The sequence below is a fragment of the Hemitrygon akajei genome, chromosome 3 (assembly GCF_048418815.1).
Source record: "Hemitrygon akajei chromosome 3, sHemAka1.3, whole genome shotgun sequence".
Classification (NCBI taxonomy): domain Eukaryota; kingdom Metazoa; phylum Chordata; class Chondrichthyes; order Myliobatiformes; family Dasyatidae; genus Hemitrygon; species Hemitrygon akajei.
In genome coordinates, this window is record NC_133126.1 from 194,391,757 (window position 1) to 194,418,525 (window position 26,769).

The following is a 26,769-nucleotide window of genomic DNA, read 5'->3' on the forward strand; positions in this document are numbered from 1 at the left end:
GGCAGTGTAATTGTGTGCTCACAATGCATGGATTAAAAGACACTTCACAGCATCCCAATTGTTCCTTAAATGAGATACACAGGCACTTAAACTTAGCTTCGTCCAAGAACTAACACTTATATAACAGTCAGCTTGAGATGAAGTACTTCAGTTTCAGACTGGTCACGGCTGTAATGAATGAAACTTAGACCAGAGATTCAGAGTTTGCTGGATCACGTACAGCCAGTCAAGAGACAGTCAGACTTTAAAAGGCATGTTCCCTTTCAGGAAATGCCTGGGCAAGATTGGATCAGTTTATGAAGACCATAGACCCATTCAGTCTCTCTGACAATTGAATATGGCTGATTTATTATCCCTCTTAATTCCATTTTCCTGCCTTTTCCTTTAACCTTTGAATCAAGAACCTGTCAACTTCTATTTTAAATATACCCAATGACGGCCTCCACAGCCATAGCAATAATTCCACAGATTCACCATCCTCTGGCTAAAGAAATTCCTTGCATCTCTATTCTAAAGGGACATCCTTGTAATCTAAGGCTACACCCTCTGGCCCTAGACTCTCCCACCAAAGGAAAGGTGTCTGGCCTGCTTGAGTTGAACTCCTCCAGCAGGTTGTTCCTTGCTCCAGATTCTAGAACCTTCAGACTGTGTTTGCTACGTATCAACCAAGGTGGCTTATGACTTTAAACTTGGACTTAAACCCACTGCCATTTCATTACGAAGTGTGTGTACAGCCAAGTCAAGGCTGGTATACTGCACCTCTAGGCCTGGAGCCTAGTTATCATTTGGTGTTGTCCCAAAAAAACAGGTTGAGGCCTCATCAGGAGAACTGATGGTCATAACATTCCATACTATCCATTTTTCTAAGAAAATTCGTTAGCATTACAGTAGTCGAGTTACAATAGCCAGACAATGCTTCCACATGCTCAGAGGCCAAACTCCAATTCATCAATGGTTCATTCATTGAAGCATACAAGGGGATTAGCATTAAACATAACCCAAAGGTTTCCACCAATCTGCTCCTTCACCCTCCAGAGGGTCTCAGTAATACCCTGGAAAAGATGGACTCCTGCTCTCTAATAGATACACCACTCTGTCCTGGGAAAACATTACCAGAGGAAAAGGTTGAAAGAGTCAAGCACTTTGAAAAAGGTACACCATTGCAACTGATTTCTGGGAATTTGTGGCCACTGATAGCTCTAAGTCTTAAGGGAATATTCAGGATGGAACTACAAACCTCATGTATATAGGGCACCATGGCAGCACAGCAGCCAGCGGAAAGCTTTACAGAATCAGTGATCCAGGTTCAATTCCTGCTGCTGTCTGAAAGGAGTTTCGACGTTCTCCCTTTGACCACATGGGTTTTATCTGAGTGCTCAGGTTTCTTCCCACATTCCAAAGATGTACGGGTAGTAGGCAAACTGGTCACTTGGGTGTATTTGGGCAGCCCAGGCTTAATTTATCATGCTGTATTTCTAAACAAATAAACATTTTGTTGTTAACAGATGGAGGAATACATCAACCCCGACCACTAACCTCCTGCCCCATCTGCAGAAGAGACTGGGTTCCACACAATATCATCAGCCACCTCAGAATACAGAGAACTGAAGTGGAAATAAGTCATCCTCAAGTTTGAAGGTCTGCCAAAGAAGATGGCTTCTTAAGGTACTGGAACCTTCCATTGTACAATGGCACATTCTACATCATACATTTTTTCAGTTTATTTTTAAACTAGTCTTTTGCAGAGTTCACAATGAATCTACCTGTCACATATGGTTAGAAACACAGGTTGCATATAAGATCTATAAGCAGTTTAAAATTACTGCTCTCAAAATGACATGGCTTCTTGACTCACTGAAGCTGAAAGCTCATTTTCCTTTCTCATTTATTTGCATCTGAGGGAATTTCTCTGATGCCTCCTGCGGGAACATTAAATACACCCTGATAAAATAGCTTAAAGCTTTATCTCACACATGACAAATCATTGTACAAGTATGCAGATAAAAAAGCAGCACCCTCTACTGGTTCAAAGTTTTAGTTATTGTTCAAGAAAATCACAAATGAAAGAAAGGTGTAATGTACCTTGGAAGAGGTAGTCCTCTGTGTTCTGATCTGGATTATCGGAGCTCCCCACTATATCAAATGGCGATCGTCCTGCCATCATTTCAAACATCAACACTCCCAGTGCCCACCAATCCACACTGAAACCTAGAAATAAACATATTTCCATTCAAAAATCTACAATTATACAACAGACAATATTAATCCACTAGGAGGCAGTTTACATTACACTTGATTCTAAATGAATTATATGCCCAAAGGAGGCATCAATCACATGAAAAATAATTAATATCAAATAAAAACCTACAAGTGCTGCCCAATATCAATATTACCTAGAATATTCAACCAACATAATATACAACTTCATTTAACTCAACTGACATCATCATAGTCTCATAAGTCCAGAAAATACAACCTTCAACAAGAGTTTGATCAAATATACTGCACTTGCAAAGCCACCAATTTCATTCTTAGTCACCCAATTTCCTCAAGCATTACATTAACCAAGCATAAAACATTAACCAGTTTAGTAAGAGTCCAATCATGCCTTTAATAAAACATTCCACAATACTGAAAATTAATTTCCATGTCGCAATATGCAAAATACAATTGCATACCACAGTACTGAGCATTGCACCTCTGAACGACCCAGCATAGTGTCCCACCTGCTGTTCTTTCCCTAGCCCAGCTCTGTTACTGATCAAATCTCATTTTGAAATATACAATGATTCTGCTTCCACTGTGCTTTTAAGCAATGTATTTCAGACCATAATTCACTCACTGATTCATACTAATTGAATAGTGTAAGAAAAAAAGTCTGTTTTTGACCTTCAAATTACTTATCAACCTTGTAACTCTGTCCACATTTAAAACAGGATTGGTAACTGGTTGGAGGAAAGAAATAGAGGGCAGGCAGACAGGATTAAAACTAATCCTCTAGGTGGAATAAACATCACCCAGATGCCTAATATTTTATGAGGTACTCCACCTCCTTGCTATGAATGTAAATATTGCAGTGTGATATCCTAATCACTTGGGAAGGTTTGGCAGGTGTCATACTGAAAACAAATTACTACATCACTACTGAGAAATTATGCTGTCCTTATTAATGATGAAATAGAAGATGGTAGAAAATTAACAGTAGATGGGGAAGTATTCCCGCTTAAAACTGACTACAAAGTACAGATTTTTTCCTTTAAAAATAGCTTAGCATTACTTCAGTGATGTGCTTTGATTTTTTTTGCAAGCTATGGAAATTCTGTGATGGCCAAAATTCTAACAGAGAAGTGGAAGTAAATTTGCTCAGCTTGATCACATAAGACCATAATACACAGGAGCATAATCAGACCATTCAGCCTATTTTGACTGTTCTACCATTCTATCATGGCTGGTTTATTTTCCCCTCTTACCTTCATTCTCCTGCCACCTTCCCATAACCTTTGACATCCTTTCTAATTAAGAACCCATCAGCCTCCGCTTTAAATATACACAATGACTTGGTCTCCACAGCCATCTGCAGCAATTAATTCCACCCTCTGGCCATGGTTACCATCTTAAGCAAAACTCCTTGCAGGTCATCTTTACCTTTCAAGGCATACTAAAAAAAATCTTCCTTTCACTTAATGATCTTTCAATGTCAAACAACTTTGATGCATGACAGGGTGGGATGGTGATCATCTCCCATTGCAGCTACAAGAATTTTTCAATGGGGAATTCATAAACATTACACAGAGTTCTCACTCTTTCTTCTTGAGAGGAAGCCCCCAAATATGCAAGCAAATAGTAACACTAATCTTCATTCTCTCACCAACAGCTACTCCTTCTAGGAGTAAAATGACACGTGGATTTTTAACTGCTACAATTAAATGGAACATTCAAATAAGATTACCATAATCTTCGCCTCGTAGGATCTCTGGAGCAATATAATTGGGTGTACCACAGAATGTGCTGGTTGTATCTCCAGGCCTCAATCCTTCCTGCAAACAAAGTTAGGAATCAAGTGAATCAAGTATACAATAGGTATTATTAACACTATTTCTAAGTTTCCATTATTTAAAAGTCTCAAGGGTATTCTGTCTTGCAGGATCCAGTACATTGTCTGTCAGAAATAGGTGATGTTAATAATTTAACCAAACTCAAAATTCAAGGTCATTTATCGTATCTACATCAAAACATACAGTGAAATACGTCATTTCCAATAACTAACCTTGACCGTCTTTCTACCCATAGTATTAATCGTTAACTGAAATACTCAATAGTACTGGATTTGCTGAATGCAAAGCTCTAAACTTGAATGAAGATCTTAGGCCTTATCTGATACAGATAGCTACAAGTAGCTAAAGGGAGGTTATATGTAGCTATCTACTCTTCAAAGACAAGTACACTTCTCTATTAAACCTCCACAGCAATTTTACCTGCCAATACCCATTATTTCAGTGGTGGGTCCTTCTTCCCTACCAAGGAGGAGATACTTCAGGCTAACAAAGTATTTTTGGTGACACACGTTTAACTCCAGACAAAATTCCTAAAACAGATTTAAAACTCAGTTTTTCTATCTTATAAAAAAAATCTAAAACACATACAATTCCAATAAACTAAAATGAAAGAGTTGCAAACAAACTAATAGTCAGTTGTAGAAATCAAAGGCAGAGGAATAGGTCCCAGTTCACCTCGTTTCCGTCATTCTTGCTGTTTCATGACTATTCCTAACAAACCTCAGCTTGTATTCACTAGAATTCAGAAGAATGAGGGTGACCTCAAAGAAACCTATCAAATGGTGAAAGGCCTTGATAGAATGGATGTGGAGAGGATGTTTTCTACGGTGGGAGAGGTCTAAGAACAGAAGACACAGCCTCAGAATACAGGGGAGTCCTTTCAGAACAAAGATGAGGAGGAATTTCTTTAGCCAGAGTGGGGGATCTGAGGAATTCTTTGCCCAAGGCAGCTGTGGAGGCCAAGACTTTACATATATTTATAAGACCATAAGATATAGGAACAGAATTAGGCAATTTGGCTCATCGAGTCTGCTCTGCGAGTTCATTGTGGCTGATCCAATTTTTCTTCTCAGCCCCAATGTCCTGCCTTCTCCCCATATCTCTTCATGCCATGACCAATCAAGAATCTAACAACTTCTGCCTTAAATATACATAAAGACCTGGCTTCCATAGATTCCTGCGGCAAAGAATTGTACAGATTCACCAATCTCTGGCTAAACAAATTCCTCATCTCTGTTCTAAAAGGACATCACTCTATTCTGAGGCTATCTCCCCCGGTATTAGACTCTCCCACAATAGGAAATATCCTCTGCATATCCAATCTATCAAGGCCTTTCACATTTTGATAGGTTTCAATTAGGTCACCCATCATTCTTCTGCATTTTAGCGAATATAGGCCCAGAGCCATTAAATGCTTTTCATATGACTAGCCATTTAATCCTGGAATCATTTTCATGAATCTCCTTTGAACCTTCTTCAGTTTCAGCACAGTGAGGCCTCCTCACCAGTGCTTTATAAAGTTTCAACATTACATCCTTGCTTTTATATTCTAGGCCTCTTGAAATGAATGCTAATATTGCATTTACCTCCCTCACCACAGACTCAGCTTACAAATTTACCCTTAGGGAATTCTGCACAAAGGCTCCCAGTTTCTTTACACTTCAGTTTTTTTTTGTATTTTCTCCCCATTTAGAAAATAGTCAACACTTTCATTTCTTCTACCAAAGTGCATGACCATGTTTCTCACCCTCTGCGTGCCACCTTGGCTGATCAGAGGAGCACGTTCAGTAACAGAGTAAGACAAATGTGCTGCTCCAAAGAGCACTATGAGGTCATTCTTACCATTGGTCATTAGGCTCTATAATGACTATAGCCGGGGAAGTGATGGCCACCTGCTGTGAGGCTGTTATTAACCTCTGTTTACCACAGCATTGTTTAAGCTCTGTTTAGCTGTTTACCACACCTTGCTATCGCAGACACCCTGTGCAATACCATCATCACTTTTTATCTAGACGGATGAATGTGCACCCATTACTCTATAAGAGTACAAGAAATAGGAAGGAGCAGGAGTAGCCCATCTGGCTCGTTGAGCCCACTCCGCTATTCAGAAAGATCATGGCTGATCTGGCCACAGACTCATCTTCACCTACCTGCATTTTCCCCTTTGCAAAAGTCTATCCAACTTGGTCTTAAATATATTTACTGAGGTAGCCTGCACTGCTTCATTGGGCTAATGAAACCATATATTATTATTATGGTAATTCTTGCACTACCATCTTGTTAGTGTGAACTTGGAAATCTTGTAATATTTGACTTCTAAATCTTGTACATCTCATTTTTAAGGTAATATTTTTATTCTTCCTTACTTCTCTTCTAATATTTGTATATCTGGGCACTTGAAGTGCTACTGTGACACTGTAATTTCCTTTGGGATCAATGAAGTATCTATCTATACACTTTCCAATACTGTATTCCATCTGCCATTATGTTGCCCATTCTCCTAATCTGTCTAAGTCCTATAGCCTCTCTACTTTCTCAAAACTACATGCTGCTCCACTCATCTGCATATCATCTGCAAACTCTGCAACAAAGCCATCAATTCCATCATCCAAATCATTGACAAATACCAGAAAACGAAACAGTCCCAACACAGATTCCTGTGGAACACCACTGTTCACCGGCAACCAGCTAGAAAAGACTTTTTATTCCCACTCTTCGCCTCCTGCAAATCAGCCGTTGCTTTATGCATACTGGAACCTTTCCTGTAATACTGTGGGCCAGTAGCTTGTTAAGCAGCCTCATGTCTGGCACCTTCTCAAAGGCTTTCTGAAAATCTAAGCACACAAAATCAACTGATTCTCTTTACTCTATCCTGCTTGTTATTTCTTCAAAGAATTCCAACGGATTTGAAAGGCAAGATTTTCCCTTGAGGAAAGCCTGCTTACTATGGTCTATTTTTATCATGCGCCTCCAAGTACCCTGAGACCTCATCCTCAAACTGTGGAATTCTCTGCCCAGGCAATATTAAAGTTTCAGTTAGATGGATTTTTACATATTAGGGGAATTAAAGGTTATGGGGAAAAGGCAGGCAGATGAAGCTGACTTTACGGACAGATCAGCCATGATCTTATTGAATGGCGGGGCAGGCTCGATGGGCCGGATGGCCTACTCCTGCTCCTATTTCTTATGTTAAGAATGGACTCCAACATCTTCCCAACCACTGAGGTCAGACTAACAGGCCAAGAGTTTCCTGTCTTCTGCCTCTCTCCCTTCTTGAAGAGTGGAGTGACACTTGCAATTTTCCACACTTGCGGAATGATTTCAGAATCAATCTAGTGAATCTTGAAAGATCATTACTAATGCCTCAGCAATCTCTTCAGCCACCTCTTCCAGAACAGTGGGGTATACGCCATCAGGTCTCTACCTTCAGACTTCAGTTCCCCAAGAACCTTCTCTCTACTTACAGTATCTTTACACACTTCATGTCCCCTGATGCCTGGAACTTCCACCATGCAGCTAGTGTCTTCCACAGTGGTGACCGATGCAAAATATTTATTCAGTTGACCCCATTACCACCTCTCCAGTATTATTTTCCAACGGTCTGATATCCACTCTCGCCTCTTTTACACTTTATGTATCTGAAGAAACTTTTGGTAGCCTCTAATACTATTGGCTAGCTTACTTTCCTATTCCATCTTTACCTTCTTAATGACTTTTTTAGCTGCCTTCTGTTGGTATTTGAAAGCTTCCAAATCCTCTAACTTCCCACTAATTTGTGCCCTATTATATGCCCTCTATTTGGCTTTATGTTGACTATCACTTCACTTGTTAGCCACAGTTGTGTTAACTTGCCTTTAGAATAATTCTTCATCTTTGGGATGTATATATCCAGTGCTTTCACAATTGCTTCCAGAAATTCCAGCCATTGCTGCTCTGCTGTTATCTCTGCCAGTGTTCTTTTTCAATCAATTCTGGCCAGTTGTTTTCTCATGCCCTTTACTCCGCTGTATACTGATACAGCAGACTTTAGCTTCTCCTTCTCAAATTTCAGGGTGAATTCAAACATTTTATGATCACTTGCTCCTCAAGCTTCTTTTACTTTCTCTAATCAATTCTAGTTCATTGCACAGGACCTAATGCAGAACAGCTGATCCTCTAGTGGGCTGAACCATGAGATGCTCTTAAAAAGCCATTGCGTAGGCACTCTAGAAATTCTCCCTCCTGGAATCAACACCAACCTGATTTTCCCGATCTACCTGCACATTGGAGTCCCGGTGACTACTGTAACATTGCCCCCTGGGCATGCATTTTCTCTTTCACATTGTAATTTGTAGGCCACTTCCTCAACTCAATCCACAATGATTCAACATCTTCCAACCCTATGTCACCTCTTTCTAATGATTTGATTTAATTTTTTTACCAACAGAGCAAAACTGCCCCCTCTGCCTTCCTGCCTATCCTTTCAATATATTAAGTATCCTTAGACATTAAGCTCCCAGCTATAATCTTCTTTCAGCCATGATTCAGTGATCATATATGCCAATCTGCAACTGTGCTGCAAGTTCATCTACCTTACAACACCCCCAGTCCTGTATTCATCCCTTTCAATTTTTTTCTGCCTTTTACATTGCAATTCAACCTGTTGACAGCAATTTCGCCCTATCAACAGTCTCTCCTCACTATATATTGCCTCTGTTTGTAAACTATTTGCCTGATCTTTAGCACTATTATCCATCTGTCCTACAATACTTCTTGCATTGAAATTTAGGCAGTTTAGAACACTAGATGCCCCATTCTCAATGTTTTGATTCCTAACTTTGTGATCTTACCAACATATGCTTGTACAAACTCTCCACTGACTATACCCCTGCAGCTCTAGATTAGCATTTTGGAGAGGGAGGGAGAGCAGCCAGATGTCTTAGTATATATTAAAACCAAAGACATAGTAAGGAAAAGCAATGAGGTCCTGAAGGGAGAATTTAGAGAGCTGGACAGAAAGCTGAAAAGCAGGACTTCCAGGGTAGTAATTTCTGGATTGCTACCTGTGCCATATGCCAGTGAGGATATAAACAGGATAATTTGGCAGTTAAATGTATGTCTGAGAAGTTGGTGCCAGGGGCAGGGCTTCAGATTCTTTGATCATTGGGATCTCTTCTGGGGGAGGCACAAAAGGGATGGGTTGCACCTGAACCTGAGAGGCAGGCAGATATGTTAGAGATGTTAGGGAGAGTTTAAGTTAATTTTGGCAGAGGGATGGGAACTGGAATGAAGGGACTCAGGATCGGATAGATGGTAAAAAAAAAACACCAAAGATAGCATGCAGCCTGACTGTCAGAAATGGCAGGCAGATGAAAGGACAAAATTGCAGCCAGCAGGGTCAGTACCAGTGCATTGTAGATGCAGAACCAAAAAGCATTGCAAATGCAGTACTCAAAAGTGTTATATCTCAACGCATAGAGTATAAGAAATAATATGGATGATCTTGTTGCATTATTACAGACTGTTGGGCATGATATTGTGGCCATCACCAAACTGTGGCTGAAGGATGGTTGTAGTTGTCCAATGTTACTTACACGTTGTATCGGAGGGATGGGAGGGTAGTCAGAGGGGGTAGCATGGCTCTGCTGGTAAAGAATGTCATGAAATCATTAGAAAATTGTGATATAGAATCAGAAGATGTTGAATTTTTGTGGGCTGAGTTAAGAAAATGCATGGGTAAAAGGACCCTGATGGCAGTTTATACAGACCTCCAAACAATAGCTGGGATGTGGACTACAGATTACAATGGGAAATAGAATAGGTGAGTCAAAAGGGCAATGTTATGATAGTCACGGGATATTTTAAAATGCAGGTTGATAGGAAAATTCAGGTTGGTGATGGATCCCAAAAGAGTGAATTTGTTGAATGCCTACAAGAATGCTTTTTAGAGCAGTTGGTCATTGAGCTATAGTGGATTGGGTGTTATGTAATGAAACCGACACAGTTAGGGAGCTTAAGGTAAAGGAACCCTTAGGAGGCAGTGATCACAATATGATTGCATTCAACTTGAAATTTGATAGGGAGAAAGTCTGACGTAGCAGTAGTTCAGTGGAATAAAATAAATTACAGTGGTATGAGAGAGGTGTTGGCCAAAATAAATTGGAAGGAGATGCTTCAGGGATGACAGCAGAACATTAATGGCGTGAGTTTCTGAGAAAAATGAAGGTGGTGCAGGATAGATGTATTCCAAAAAGAAAGAAATACTCAAATGGCAAGATGTTACAATTTTTGCTGACAAGGGAAGTCAAAGCTAATGTAAAAGCAAAAGAGAGGGCATACAACAAAGCAAAAAATAATGGGAAGATAGAGTGCTGGACAGCTTTTAAAAACCTACAGAAAGCAACCAAAAGAATCATTAGGATAGACAAGATGAAATATGAAAGCAATCTAGAAAATATCAAGGTGGATAGAAAAAGCTTTTTCAAGTATATAACAAATAAAAAGTGATGAGAGTGGATATAGGTCCGGAGAAATAATAACAGGGTACAAGGAGATGGCAGATGAACTAAATAAATATTTTGCATTAGTCTTCACTGTGGAAGACACCAGCAGTGTGCCAGGTGTTGAAGGGGTGTGAGAGAAGAGAAGTGTGCAGTTGCTATTACAAAGGAGAAGGTGCTCAAAAAGCAGAAAGACCTAAAGCTACATAAGTCACCTGGACCAGATGAACTGCACGCTAGAGTTCTGAAGGAGGTGGCAGTAGAGACTGTGGAGGCATTAGTAATGATCTATCAAGAATCACTGAACTCTTGGCATGGTTCTGGAGGACTGGAAAATTGTAAATGTCATTCCACTCTAAGATAGGAGGGAGGTAGCTGAAAGGAAATTATAGACCAGTTATCGTAACCTCAGTGGATGGAAAGATGTTGGAGTCAATTGTTAAAGATGAGGTTATGGAGTACTTGGTGAGACAAGAAAAGACAAAGTCAGCATGCTTTCTTTCAGGGAAAATCTTGCCTGAAGATCTTGTTGGAATCCTTTGAGAAGATTACAAGTAGGATAGATAAGTAGATACAGTGGATGTTGTATATTTGGATTTTCAGAAGGCCTTTGACAAGGTGCCACACACAAGGCTGCTTACCAAGTTAAGAGCCCATGGTTTTACTGTAAAGTTACTGGCATGGTTACAGCATTGGCCGATTGGTAGTAGGCAGTGAATGGGAATAAAAGGATCCTTTTCTGGTTGGCTGCCGGTGACTACTGATGTTCTACAGGAGTCGTTGTTGGAACTGCTTCTTTTTATGCTATATATCAATGATTTAGATGATGGAATAGATGGCTTTGTTACCAAGCTTGCAGATGATATGAAGATTGGTGGAGGGGCAAATAGTGTTGAGGGAACAAGAAGGCTGCAGAAGAACTTAGACAGATTATAAGAATGGGAAAGAAAGTGGCAAATGAAATACATTGTTGGAAAATGCATGTCATGCACTTAGGAGAAATAAATGTGCAGACTATTTTCTAGAAGGAGAGAAAATCCAAAAATCTGAGATGCAAAGGGACTTGGGAGTCCTCATGCAAAACACCCTGAAGATTAACTTGCAGGTTGAGTCAGTGGTGAGGAAGGCAAATTAAATGTTAGCATTCATTTCAAGAGGTTTGGAATACAAGGGCAGGGATGTGATGCTGAGTCTTTACAAGGCACTGATAAGGCCTCCACCTTGAGTATTGTGACCAGCTTTGGGCTCCTTATATAAAAGATGTGTGGCACTGGAGAGGGTTTAGAGGAGGTTCACAAGGATGATTCCAGGAACGAATGGGTTATCATGTGAGGAACTTTTGATGGCACTGGACCTGTACTTGCTGGAATTTAGAAGGGTGGGGGGGGATTTCATTGAAACGTTTTGAATGTTGAAAGAATGTTGCTCATGGTTGGGGAGTCTAGGACGAGAGGGCCTAGCCCCAAAATAAAGGGGCACCCATTTTAAACAGAGATGCAGAGAAATTTCTTTAGCCAGAGGGTGGTGAATTTGTGGAATCTGTTATCACAGGCAGGTTGTTGGGTGTATTTGAGGCAGAGATTGACAGGTTCTTGATTGGCCATGGCATCAAAGGTTATGGGGAGAAGGCTGGGGAGTGGGGCTAAGAGGGAAAAAATGATCAGCCATGATTGGATGGCAGAACAGACTCAATGGGCCAAATGGCCTAATTCTGCTCATGTCTTATGATCTTAAACTCCACTGTGCAGCATTAACAAACCTTTCCAATTGGATATTTGTCCCCCTCCAGTTCACATGCAAACCATCCCTTCTGTGCAGGTCCCACCTTCCCTAGAAGAGAGCTCAATGATCCAAAAATCTTATGCCCTCCCTCCTTCACCAACTCCTTAGTGACATATTAAACTGTATAATCTTCCTAATGCTGACATCACTAGCACGTGGTACGGGTAGCAATCCTGAGATCATAATCCTGAAAGTCCTGCCCCTTAACTTAGCACTTCAATCCCTGAACTCCCTATGCAGAACTTTGTCACTCATCCCACCCATGTCATTGGTATCTCCATGGACCACCATTCAAGGCAGAGGCTGACAAATTGTTGATTAGTCAGGGCTCGAAAGGTTACAGGAAGAAAGCCGGAGATTGGGTCTGAGAGGAAAATTGGATCAGCCATGATGAAATGACAAAGCAGATGCAATGAGCCAAATGGTCTATTTCTGCTCCTATATCTCATGGTCTAAACCTGATTGCTCTCTACATTTATACCGTCTTTCTGCCACTTGGATGATTTCACACATGATATATTTTCAGATACCTTTTTATACAAATGATCTAAAAGCTTCTGGAGATAAAGTTCCCAGATACCCACAATTAACGCTGTGAAATTGATTCTCTGAGCACACAAATCTTTCAACTTTTAACAGGTGAGCTATTTAATGTAGTAAGCGATAGTATCAATCTTATCTAAAAACTTCCTTGAACTAAATAACTTAGCCAATGTTGTCTGGTTTGAAAAAAGTCAATCAACATAACCCATCTTGTCTTACACTGCATCTTGAGCAGTCAGCCCAGGTGCTGTTGGCCAGCATGATTTGTTCTATAGACAAGTACTGTTGGTTTACAAAGCCATTCTTTGACCTCAGACTGATTATTCCCTGCTATTTACATGAAAAAACTGAAGACTGATTCCCATTTACAAGAAGAAGCTGACCAAAGAATATTGCTTGGAAGTTTAACTTGCTCAAAAACAACTGATCTCTACAAGGGTCAGCTAATACGTTAGAAAGCTGAGCTTGGCAAAAAGACTCCATCACTCTGGAAGTGAATACGCATAACAGATACATTTAGTTTTAAAGGAATTATGTCTTATGCTTATCTATACCAAAAACAGCAGCCTCTGCAGGTAGCTATTATAAAATTGATGAGAAACTAGCCAAAAAAGGAAGGAGAAAATAAAAAGACACAGCCCTGAGCTTGCTTCAGTCTCAGTCATCCAAATTGTGGGAAGACGTGGCCTAGGCTTGATTTGGTAATTAAATAGTAAAATTCATTGCAAACATAAATGTTATCTTAACTGAAACTCCCATGGGTCACCTTTACCTTTCAATGTATACTTTAAAAATCTTCCAATTCTCTTAACGAACTTCTAAAGTCAAATAAAATTGTCAACCTTTGAGGCCAAGTTAATGGCACAATTTACAGTGATTATTAATGACCAATAGAGGATCTCTTGTTACACTAATAACACGATTTTTCTGTAAATCTAACTGCAGCTGATTAAAGCCTAGGGAGCAGGCCCCTAGGCTGATATATGGTACAATGCTGCTATTCACACTGTTCCAACAAACCAGGTCTGATTCTGATTTTGGATGCCTTCTTTACAGAATTGCTTAGACTCCGAGATCAGTTTCCTTGTGGACAATCTGATTTTTGTCCACATTCCATAAAACTATGTAGGTTAATTAACTATAGTAAAATTGCTCCTAGTGTAGATGGGAGAATCTACAGGCGTGTGGAAGTGAGTTGATGTACACGTGAGAGAATGGTTACAAGGGAATAAGTGGGGTAATGGGATAGGTGAGAGAGTTCTGACAGCCAATATAAATTTTATGGCTCAAATGGCCTCCTAAATTGAGAATCTAAATCTACAGACCATTTTGAGGGGAAAAGCAAAATCTCAGTGAGCTAGAAAGAGCTTGCACTATTTATGTGTGCCCAAGATAATGAGACTGTGTGACAGTGGATCCATTGTGATTAACTAGCAACTTGTTATTTCTTATCTTAAACCACAGGAACAGGTTTAAACATCTGAACAGTATTGAGACCATAATGTACCTTCCAATTTGAAACTATCACTGTTATCGCTTTGGCGGCCGGGATGGGGGTGGGGGGGGGGGTGGGGGTGCAGACTCAAATCCTGATTGCAATGAAGATGATGTAAACATACTTGCACCACTTGCATCAACTTGATTTATTCACTTATTCTGCAAAGGGTGAGCCTATTTATAAGCCATCATTTAGGTCACAGATTCCCATAGAATCACAATTAATGACCCCATTACAGAAAGGAAGGAAACGGAAAGGCTAAATGATCAACCAAATTAAAATCCCAGTCATTTCCCCAAGAACTGTGCCATTCACAAAGTGCTTTCAATTATCCTGGCAAAGAACTAGAGCAACATCACTAAGTCAGGTGGCTTTACATTATGGTGAAAGGCTGAAACCTCTCTGCATGAAGAATTCTTCAATGCATCTCATTTACTTTTTTCTAGGTTTATGCTGCAAAATAATTTGTTGATCATCTACATAAATAATAAAGCTTGCATAGAGAGTCACACCTAGTTTAATTGCTGCTGATGAATACAAGTTTGCTGATACTGTTAGGATGGTGCAATCTTACCTTACACATTCCATAGTCCGTGAGTTTTATGTGTCCTTCAGAATCCAGCAGGACATTGTCAAGTTTCAAATCTCTGTAAATTATCCCATGTTCATGAAGGTAGTTTAACGCCAGACTGATCTCTGAAGAGTAAAATCTGCCATAAATGAGAAAAAAGGCTCATCTTTTCCAGACAGGAAAAACATGGAAGAAATGACAACATACAGCTACAGGTCAGTTTCATTTATCCATCTCAAATTTTCTAAACCAGTCAAAAAAAACACTCTGCGGTAGATTCAATCTTTTCCCTGGAGCCTCATGTTGAAATTAATAAATGACTATACTTTGTCTTTCATATTCTTTCCTTATCCTTAAAACACTGAGGGGCTCAGGTGACTGGGAAGCGAAGGGCCAGTGAGATGTGAAAGAGCACATAGGGAAAGAGGGGCAGAGGGGGGTCAAATTTTACAGTGGGAGGGATTCTCAATGCTTTTCACCCACTGCCTTCTCAACCACACTGCCCACAAAACAGCCACCTTACTATTAATATAGTAAAACCAGGGATGGGGCAGCCCTTCGTCAATGAAATAAAGATGCCCAGAATTATCAATAAACCAAATCAAAAGTCAGAAACAAGATTCAACATGATCCAATGATGCTTCAAGCAATATCATATTTAAGTCATCTAGTGACATATATTGAATAATTATTTTCAAATTCCAAGACATCTGATACCATTGAGTTTGCTGCCAGCATATTTTCACAAACAATGTAACAGAAAGAAATAATTTGGCCTAATTGATCTACTTACCTGGCATGCTCTTCTGGAAGCTTTCGTTGCCTCTGCATATGAAACATCAGATCTCCACCGTTCACATATTCTATGACAAAAAACAGCCTGGAAGCAAATCATTTAAATTAGCTATTGAACTAGTACCAATTGCTGAATTTTAAAGATAAATAACCGTCAGCCATTTATTTTTATGAAGATGTTGCTCCATTCACCCAGAGAAAGAAAGAATTCAGCAGTTGACCTCCAGTCACCTTGGGTACTTTTGGCCCTCAGGTTTATTATCACTGATATGTGTCGTATTCTGTTAAATCTGTGGAGCAGTTGGCATCTAACATCTAAACAATGCACATGCATTTTCTGATCCTCCAAATGAAGTTTGGGACCTGGAATAATTGTGCACTCTTGGACACCCTAATGGCAGAAGGACATATGCCACAAACAACTTGCCCACTGTGATGACCATCACCAACTACATCATCTGGGTTAAAGCTTGCCGATGGTTAACAGGATCGATCAGTCACCAAAAAAGCTGCAAATATGGCATGGAAGCTCAACATTCTCAAACACTTGGGCTTTCAGAGGAAGAAATCTACCTTAATATTCAAGTATTCACAATAATAGCAATTTTGAAAGTTCAATTAAAATACAAGGCATAGATATTGTTAGATATTGGAGATTCAGCACAAACAAATCATTTGCCTGTGTTGTTTGTACTCAAAGGATAATTAAAGCCGGCAAGAGCAAATCTGAGATAGGAAGATTGCATTTCTCCCCTGTACCCCCATTGTAAGTCCACATGCAATGCAGATGTCTCGGGGGAGTGCTTAACTGGAGTGGAAAGTCTGCACTGCAACCTACAGTTCATAGATCTATCCCAGGGAAATCTAGGACAAGACTACTAGCTGAAAGTTTTAAACTAGCCTTTTAGCACTAACATTAGGAAACATTTTCAAGTGGAAGCTGAGATCCCTTTGACAATTAATGCTAATCAATTGATATCTGCCACAAATCAGATTTTTAATCTCCAACTGCTGAACTGGCTGGACAGGCTAAATAGGCTGCACTTCTCGTCCTGTTTCTTCTTTCATTAAAGCATTCTGTTCAATGTGCTATTAGTTTTTTTGTGCACAGCAGTAACAGAATTAAAGGAAGAATTGTAGATATGACATGAATCCACTCTGGTCGGCAATGCTTATGCAGTGTTGCTACCAAGTTGGTGAACCCTGTAGAATTTTCCCTATTTCTGCATAAATATGACCTAAAATATGATCAGACCTTCACACATCCTAAAACTAAATAAGGAGAACCCAATTAAATAAATAACTCTAAAAACATAATACTTGTTTATTTATTTTATTCAAAAAATAATCCAATATTACATGCATTTGTTGGAAAAAGTATGTGAACCTTTGCTTTCAGTAACTGTGTGATCCCCTTGTACAACAATAACTTCAACCAAATGTTTCCAGTAACCATTGCACATTGGCTTGGAGGAATTTTAGGCCATTTCTCCTTACAAGACCGCTTCAAGTCTGGGATGTTGGTGGGCTTCCTTGCATGAACTGCTTGCTTAGGTCCTTCCACAGTTCTATAGGATTAAGGCGAGGACTTTTTGACTCTGCCATTCCAAAACACAGATTTTCTTCTTTTTAAGCCGTTTGGTCATTGATTTAGTTTTGTCTTTTGGATCATTGTCTTGTTGCATTATCCAACTTCTACTAAGCCTCAAAAGTGATGGGACTGCTTCCCTGACCTTCCCCTGTAAAATATCTTAATACAATTTTGAATTCGTTGTTCTCTTAATAATTGCAAGCTGTCCAGGCCCTGGGGCAGCAAAGCAGCCCCTAACCATGATGCTCCTTCCAACATGCTTCACAGATGCGATGAGGTTTTGGTGTTAGTGTGCAGTGCCCTTTTTCTTTCAAACATAGCAATATACTTTTCTGTCAAAAAGTTCAACTTTTGCCTCATCAGTCCACAGAACATTGTCCCAGAAACATTGTAGAACCTCCAGGTGGTCTTTTGCAAACTTGAGATGTACAGCCACGAGGAAATCTGCAGATGCTGGAAATTCAAGCAACACACAAAATACTGGTGGATCACAGCAGGCCAGGCAGCATCTATAGGAAGTACAGTCGACGTTTCAGGCTGAGACCCTTCGTCAGGACGAACTGAAAGAAGAGGTAGTAAGAGATTTGGAAGTGGGAGGGCGAGATCTGAAATGATAGGAGAAGACAGGAGGGGGAGGGATGAAGCTAAAAGCTAGAAAGTTGATGGGCAAAAGGGATACAGAGAAGGGAGAGAATCATGGGACAGGAGGCCTAGGGAAAGAAAGGGGGAGGGGAGCACCAGAGGGAGAACAGGCAAGGAGTGATTGTGAGAGGGGCAGAATGAGGGGGGAATAATAAATAAAGGGATGGGGTAAGAAGGGGAGGAGGGGCATTAACAGAAGTTAGAGAAATCAATGTTCATGCCATCAGGTTGGATGCCACCCAGACAGAATATCAGGCGTTGTTCCTCCAACCTGAGTGTGGCTTCATCTTTTCAGCAGAGGAGGCCATGGATAGACATATCAGAATGGGAATGAGATGTGGAATTAAAATGTGTGGCCACTGGGAGGTCCTGCTTTCACTGGCAGCCAGAGCGTAGGTGTTCAGCGAAACGATCTCTGAGTCTGTGATGGGTCTCACTAATATATAGAAGGCTGCACCGGACGCAGTTTATCACACCAGCCGACTCACAGGTGAAGTGTCGCCTCACCTGGAAGGACTGTCTGGGGCCCTGAATGGTGGTGAGGGAGGAAGTGTAAGGGCAGGTGTAGCACTTGTTCCGCTTACAAGGATAAGTGCCATGAGGGAGACCGGTGGGAAGGGATGGTGGGGGGGATGAGTAGACAAGGGAGTCGCGTAGGGAGCAATCCCTGCAGAAAACAGAAAGGGGGGGGGGGGGGGGGGAAGAAGTGCTTGGTAGTGGAATCCTGTTGGAGGTAGCAGAAGTTACAGAGAATTATTTTTGGACCCAGAGGCTGGTGGGGTGGTAGGTGAGGATAAGGGGAACCCTAGCAGCAGATCATGAAGATACACGTAGTGGTCAAATATATTAAGTACAGCAGGTATCTATTGAATAAGCCACTGCGTACAGTTCTGCAAACACGAGGAAATCTGGAAAACTGGAAATTCAAGCAACACACTCAAAATGCTGGTGGAACGCAACAGGCCAGGCAGCATCTATAGGAAGAAGTACAGTCGACGTTTCAGGCCGAGACCCTTCTTCAGGACAATGAAAGTTAGTAAGAAATTTTAAAGTGGGAGGGAGAGGGGGAAATCCGAAATGATAGGAGAAGACAGGAGGGGGAGGGATGAAGTTAAGAGCTAGAAAAGTGATTGGCAAAAGGGATACACTTGTCCTCACCTACCACCCCACCAGCCTCCGGGTCCAACATATAATTCTCCGTAACTTCTGCTACCTCCAACGGGATCCCACTACCAAGCACATCTTTCCCTCCTTCCCCTTTCTGCTTTCCGCAGGGATCATTCCCTACGCGACTCCCTTGTCCATTTGTACCCCCCCATCCTTTCCCACCGATCTCCCTCCTGGCATTAATCCTTCCAAGCGGAACAAGTGCTACACCTGCACTTACACTTCTTCCCTCACCACCATTCAGGGCCCCAGACAGTCCTTCCAGGTGAGGCGACACTTTACCTGTGAGTCGGCTGGTGTGGTATACAGCGTCCGGTGCTCCCAGTGCAGCCTTCTATATATTGGTGAGACCCGACGCAGACTGGGAGACTGTTTTGCTGAACACCTACGCTCTGTCCGCCAGAGAAAGCAGGACTCCCAGTGGCCACACATTTTAATTCCAACGTCCCATTCCCATTCTGATATGTCTATCCATGGCCTCCTCTTGTCAAGATGAAGCCACACTCAGGTTGGAGGAACAATACCTGATATTCCACCTGTGTAGCCTCCAACCTGATGGCATGAACATTGATTTCTCTAACTTCCGTTAATGCCCCTCCTCCCCTTCTTACCCCATCCTTTATTTATTTATCTATCTCTCTGCCCCTCTCACAATCGCTCCTTGCCTGTTCTCCATCTCCCTCTGGTGCTCCCCTCCCCTCTTCCTTCTCCCTAGGCCTCCTGACCCATGATCCTTTCCCTTCCCCAGCTGTGTATCCCTTTTGCCAATCAACTTTCCAGCTCTTAGCTTCATCCCTCCCCCTCCTGTCTTCTCCTATCATTTCGGATCTCCCCTCCCGCTCCCACTTTCAACTCTCTTACTATCTCTTCTTTCAATTAGTCCTGATGAAGGGTCTCGGCCCGAAACGTCGACAGTACTTCTTCCTATAGATGCTGCCTGTCCTGCTGCATTCCACCAGCATTGTGTGTGTGTTGCTTGAGATGTGCAGCAATGTTTTTATTTGGAGAGCAGTGGTTTCCTCCGTGGTGCCCTTCCATGAGCATCATTCTTGTTCAGTGTTTTTCTAATAGTGGACACATGAACAGAGACTTTAGCAAGTTCCAGAAATTTCTGCAGGACTTTGGCTGTTATCCTTGGGTTCTTTTTCACCTCCTTCAGCATTTCACATGGCGCTCTTGGTGTGATCTTTGCAGTTCTAGGAACAGTAGCAACAGTACTGAATTTCCTCCATTTGTAGACAATTTATCTTACTGTGGACTGATAAACATTCATGTCTTTAGAAATGCTTTTGTAGCCTTTTCCAACTTAATGCAGCTCTACAATTCTTCTTCTAAGGTCCTCTGAAAGTTGTTTAGATCGAGGTATGGTGCACACGAAACAGATCTGCCTTGAGAAGAGCAGGCTGGTCAATAACCTGATATTGTCTGTCTTTTTTATAAGGCAGGGCACCTCTACAATCCACACCTTCAATCTCATCTCATTGACTGGAACACCTGACTTCAAATAGCTTTTGTAGAAGGCATTACCCCAGAGGTTCACATACTTTTTCCAACAAGTAAATGTAATATTAGATTATTTTTCTCAATAAATAAATGAAGTATAATGTTTTTTGTGCTATTTATTTAATTGGGGTCTCTATCTAGATTTAGGACATGTGAAGATCTTATCACATTTTAGGTCATATTTATACAGAAATAGAGAAAATTCTGCAACTTTCACAAACTTTCTGCTTTCGATATTCCCTTTTAAAAATTTGGTGATTGAATTGTTCAAGTAATATATTCTACACAATTTTCATGAACAAATAGTTTTGTGATTTGCAACAGAAACATTTTGAAATACAGATGAATACAAATTTAAAATAAGGTTACCATTAAACAGCCAGATAGAATACTTCATTCAAAATGCAATGAAGTCAGGGAATAGGTTATTGAGGAAGCTGGCTGTTTTAACCATATTGATATTACAGAAATAGAATGGAAAAGCTTCAATTTTGGATAGCCATTCCTCAAAATCAAAAACTGTTACTAAACTATGAAGATAAAATCACAAATAGAGAAAAAGGCTTCCTGAAACATAGTTGTAAAAGGTGGAGCAACACACACAAAATATAGAACATAAAATAGTACAGCACAGTACAGGCCCTTCAGCCCACAATGTTGTGCCGACCCTTAAACACTTCCTCGCATATAACCCCCCACCTTAAATTTCTCTTTATACCTGTCTAGTAGTCTCTTACATTTCACTCGTGTATCTGCCTCCACCACTGACTCAGGCAGTGCATTCCACACACCAACCACTCTCTGAGTAAAAAACCTTCCTCTAATATCCCCCTTGAACTTCCCACCCCTTACCTTAAAGCCACATCCTCTTGTATTGAGCAGTGGTGCCCTGGGGAAAAGGCTCTGGCTGTCCACTCTTATTTATTCCTCTTAATATCTTGTATACCTCTATCATGTCTCCTTTCATCCTCCTCCTCTCCAGAGAGTAAAGCCCTAGCTCCCTTAATCTCTGATCATAGTGCATACTCTCTAAACCAGGCAGCATCCTGGTAAATTTCCTGTGTACCCTTTCCAATGCTTCCACATCCTTCCTATAGTGAGGTGACCAGAACTGGACACAGTACTCCAAGTACCGTCTAACCAGAGTTTTATAGAGCTGCATCAATAAAATGCTGGAGGAACTCAGCAGGTCAAGCAGCATCTACAGAAATGAATAAACGGTTGACATTTTAGGCTGAGATTCTTCATTAGGACTGGAAAGGAAGGGGGGAAGATGCCAGAATAAGAAGAGGCTGGAGAAACAAAGCCAAGCTAGAAAGTGATAGGTGAAATCAGGTGGGGGGCGGGGGTGGGATGAAATATGAAGCAGGGAGATGATAGCTGGAAAAGGCTAAAGTCTAGAAGAAGAAGGATAGAAGAAGAGAGTGAGCCATGGGAGTTAGGGAAGGAGGAAGAGCAGAAGGGGAGGTAATAGCCAGAGAGGGAGAAGAGGGACAACGCCAGAATGGTGGATAGGATGGGTGGGGAGGGGTGGGAATAAAAGATATATATCTGAAGTTGGAGAGATCGATGTTTCTGCTATCAGGTTGGAGTCTATCCAGACAGAATATGATGTGCTGTCCTCCAACTTAAGAGTGGCTTCATCATGACTAAAGAGAAGGCCATGTCCCAATATGTCGGAACGGGAATGGGGATAAGAATTAGAATGGTTGGCCACCAAGAATCTTGCAATTAGTCTGTCTCCATCTCTGGAGACAAACTATCTACTGATATCTTTGAAAAACCTACCAATTCCTATGGTTATCTTGACTATACCTCTTCCCACCCTGTCTCCTTTTCCCCTTTCTCAGTTCCTTAATTTCCACTCCATATATTCCCAGGATGAGGCTTTCTTTTCCAGGACATCAGAAATGTCCTTCTTCTTTAAAGAATGGGGTTTCTCTTCCTTCACATTTGATGCTGCCTTCACCCACTTCTCCTCCATTTCTCAGACAATCACATTCACCCCATCTTCCTGCTATTCAGCAGGGATAATGTTCCTATTTGTCCTCACCTACCACCCCATGAGCCACAACATCCAACTTATGCAATCTTCACTGAGACCCTAGCACCAAACGCATCTTTACCTCCCTCCCCACTCTTTGTTTCCTGCAGGGACCAACCTCTCCATTATTTCCTTGTCCATTCATCCCTCTCGGCATGCATCCTTGCAAGTGACAGAAATTCTACACCTGCCATTCACCTACTCGAATTCAGGGCCTCAAACAGCCCTTCCAGATGAGACAATATTTCACCTGCAAATCTGTTGGAGACATCGACTGTATCCAGTACTCTGGATGCAGCCCCCTCTTCATTGATGAAACCCAGCATAAACTGGGGGATCGTTTTGTCAAGTGCCTCCACTCCATCCGCAAAAAGTGTAATTTCCCAGTGGCCAATTCCTATTCTCATTCTGAGATGTCAGTCCATGGTTACTTCTTCTACCATAATGATGCCATTCTCAGGTAGGAGGAGCAAAACCTCATATTCTAGCTGGGTAGCCTCCAACCTTGGCATAAGCAATGATTTCTCCAACTTCTGATAATTTATTTGCACTCACCTTCCCCATTTCCTCTTCTCTATTCCCCACGAGGGCCTTTTACTTCTTTCTCCTCTCCTGCCTATAAACTCCCACTTCTGCCCTTCCTCCTTTCCTTTTTCCCCACGGTCCCCTCTCCTATGAGATTCTTTCTTCTCCAGCACTTTGCATTTTCCACCTATCACCTACTTACTTCATCCCCCCCCCCCCCCACCCACCCACCTGACTTCACCTATCACTTTATAGCTTGTCTGCCTCCTCCTTCCCCACCTTCTTGTTGCGGCATCTTCCCCCTTTCGCTCTAGTCCAGATGAAGAGTCTCAGCCCGAAATGTTGACTCTTTATTCCTTTCCATAGATTATGCCTGACCTGCTGAGTTCCTCTGGTATTTTGTACGTATTTGTATTTTTATTTATTTAGAGATACTACACAGAGTAGGCTCTGCTGGCCTTTTGAGCCACACTGCCCACCAATCCCAGATAACCCAGATTTAACCCTAATCTAATCACAAGACAATTCACAATGACCAATTAACATTTCCGGTACCCCCTTTGGACTGTGTGAGGTAATCAGAGGATCCAGAGAAAACCCATGCATTCCACAGGTAGGACATACAGAGACTCCTTACAGAGGATGCCAGGATTGAATTCTGAACTCTGACGCCCGAGCTGTAATAGCATTACACTAACTGTTACTCTGTTATGGCGTGTTGCTCTGGATTTCCAGCTTCTGCTCTACCTTTGAGTTTATCTAAAAGGTAGTTGTGATTTCACTTTACATATTTAGACTACAGCAATGCCAGCACAACATTTAGAAACATATCTCACCTGCTCTCAGTCTGAAAGCAAGAATGCAGTCCTACCAGAAAAGGGTGATTTGATGCCTGCTCAAACACATGCTTTTCTGTCTGCACCCAATCTATATCCTGCAAAGATAAACCAAACAATTTGTATTTCATTTGCAACCAAGAATAAATTGTCAGAAAAATATTTTTTCAAATATCTCAGCCCAAAACAATATTAATGGGGCTCAATGATACAAATTAAATTTTAGACTGATAATAAAGTGCATGAACCTATTAAAAGGTAGACCACATCAAATTACAAATCAAGCATAAAAACAAAACAAATAAAAAGGTGTAAATCAAAAGCTACTGAATACAAATTTTTAAAATGCCTTAATTATCATCAACAAAAATATTCATGTACTTTAACATTTCTGCATAGGAATTAAAACATTGGATAGAATTTGACGGTAATGTGATAACAAGAAACAAAGATCACAATGAATGCAAGAATTAAGATACACAGCAGTCGTAAAAAGGTGGAACGTGTAAACCCATGGCTGACATTTCCTTCATGTTCTTGTATGTAAAATCACAAAATCTACTCCAAGTGCCTGGAACTCCAACACTCACCAAAGTAAAGCTGTTTGCTTGACTGGTTCCTATTCCTCACCAGCACTAGTGTGGCTGAGTGTATACTAGCTAGAAAATGCAGTGCAAATTTATGCCCTCTTTATTCTGACTGCCATTCCCAAAAACACCAGGAACAGGAAGGGCAATAACTACATGGGAACATAACCATCTACAGGTTATGCCCCAAGCGCACATCATCCTGACTTGCAAATATATCACTCTTTGTTCATTTCTTGCTGGACCCCCTTCTCCTCCTCTTCCTCCTATGCTCCACTCTCCTCTATCAGATCCCTTCTTCTTCATCCCCTTACTTGTTCTAACTCTTACCTCCCAGCTCCCCCACCCACCTTCCCCCTTATCTGGTCTCAGCAATCACTTGTCTGCTTGTACCCCTTCCCCTCCTCCATCTTCTTATTCTGGTTTCTCCCCTCTTCCTTTCCAGTCCTGATGAAGGGTCTCAGCCCAAAATGTCGACTGTTTATTCCCCTCTGTAGATGCTGCCTAACCTGTTGAGTTCCTCCAGCATTTTGTGTGTGTGTATGTTGCCATGGCAATCTAGGATCTACAGATCTCTTGTGTTTACTATTTGTTCATAGCTGCTGGGTGCAAAATATGCAACTATCTTTCAACACTGGGGTAGAAGGAATGCAGCAGTTCAAAGCATGACCCACTACAGGGGAGGTGGATTTTAAAAAAAAATATTCATTATAGGATGTGAGAGTTGCAGAACACGGCCCACTACAGATGAGCGTTGGCCTGCAACTCACACATCTCCCAAAATGAATAAAGTTCAAAAATTCACCTCCACTGTAAACACCAGACAGAAGATGATTATGTGCTCCAGATTATGGATGGGAGTAAGAGGGTCATACCCATGGATGCTATTTACATAATAGGAAAAAAGTATGAAATTTCTATCAAGTGTAGCAAAATAAACATTTTATTGCATTTACTTGAAACCTGTTACATCCCTTGAATGAGACCTATTAAGTTTGCAATCATTTGTTTAAAAAAAATCAGCTCTGCATGCTTTCCCTTACTTCACCACAATGCATCAAACCAGAGATGATTCAGCACCCAGAAGCGCTTCACAGAATCTGGTGATCAGCAGATGAAGCTTTAACTTGAATTTTCCATTTCATTTGCTCCTACCATATTGAAAAGCATTTGCACATTGCAAAACTGATTGGGAATTTGGGAAGGAAATTAAATAAAGACATTAAATTAATCACGCAGTTGCTCTTTCTCTATCAAATTGGTATCCAAAAGAGGTGGTCCATATAACCATGAACACCTTATTCTCAGCTAAAATATAAATTTTAGCCATACATCTCCCTGAAACTGGCCATACAGGTTGACAGGGTGGTTAAGAAGGCATATGGTATGCTCACCTTCATTAGTCGAAGCACTGTGTTCTAAAGTCAGGAAGTTATTGTATGTTATAGCTTTATATAACTCCAGTTAGGCCACATCTGAAGCATACAGTTCTGGTCACCCCATTATATGAAACATGTCAAGCTTTGGAGAGGGTGCAGAAGAGATTTACCAGGTTGTTGCCTGGATGAGAGGGCAAACAATATTAACGAGAGGTCAGACAAATTTGGGTTGTTTTCTCCTGGAGCAGAAGAGGTTGAGAGGAAATCTGAAAGAGGTTTATAAGAATATGAGAGGCATAGGTAGAGTAGACGGACAACATCCTTTTCCATTGGTTGGAATGTCTAATATCCAAGGCAATGCACTGAAGGCAAGTTCAAATGAGATGTGAGGCGCAAGTTTTTTTTTAAACATAGCCTTGCGGGTGCTTAGAATGCACAGTCTGTGGTGGTGGTGGTGGAGGCAGATGTGTTATGGACCTTTAAGAGACTTTTAGATAGACACTTGAATATGAGGAAAGAGGTGGGATATGAACATTGTGTAGGCAGAAAGGATTAGTTTAGTTGGCCATTTAATTACTAATTTAATTGGTTCGGCACAACAATGTGGACCAAAGGACCGGTTCTATATTCTATGTATGGGAAAGGAACTTCTTTCTTTTGCAAATGCAAAAATTTGAAGCGCCTCTTGAACATCATTCCAATACCCAGTGGAGTTGGCCTACTTAGTATTCACTTTCACACTATGCCATGGAAGCTGAACTATTGTGCTCTG

At 41.1% G+C, this 26,769-nt stretch overlaps 1 protein-coding gene and 1 long non-coding RNA gene across 2 annotated transcripts in view; one reads left to right on the forward strand and one right to left on the reverse strand.

Moving 5' to 3' along the window:
• The window catches only part of LOC140725770 (uncharacterized), a 106,291-nt gene that overhangs the window by 70,903 nt on the left and 8,619 nt on the right, over positions 1-26,769 (forward strand). Inside the window, exon 2 of the long non-coding RNA XR_012098459.1 lies at positions 1,506-1,665. This is a non-coding gene — a long non-coding RNA (uncharacterized lncRNA). The remainder of the gene's footprint in view (positions 1-1,505; positions 1,666-26,769) is intronic.
• The window catches only part of prkci (protein kinase C, iota), a 140,462-nt gene that overhangs the window by 18,882 nt on the left and 94,811 nt on the right, over positions 1-26,769 (reverse strand). Inside the window, exons 11-15 of the mRNA XM_073041654.1 lie at positions 24,032-24,129; positions 15,722-15,808; positions 14,932-15,067; positions 3,950-4,037; positions 2,083-2,208 (exon numbers count right to left, since the gene is read on the reverse strand). Coding sequence (XP_072897755.1) covers positions 2,083-2,208; positions 3,950-4,037; positions 14,932-15,067; positions 15,722-15,808; positions 24,032-24,129 — 535 coding nt within the window. The remainder of the gene's footprint in view (positions 1-2,082; positions 2,209-3,949; positions 4,038-14,931; positions 15,068-15,721; positions 15,809-24,031; positions 24,130-26,769) is intronic.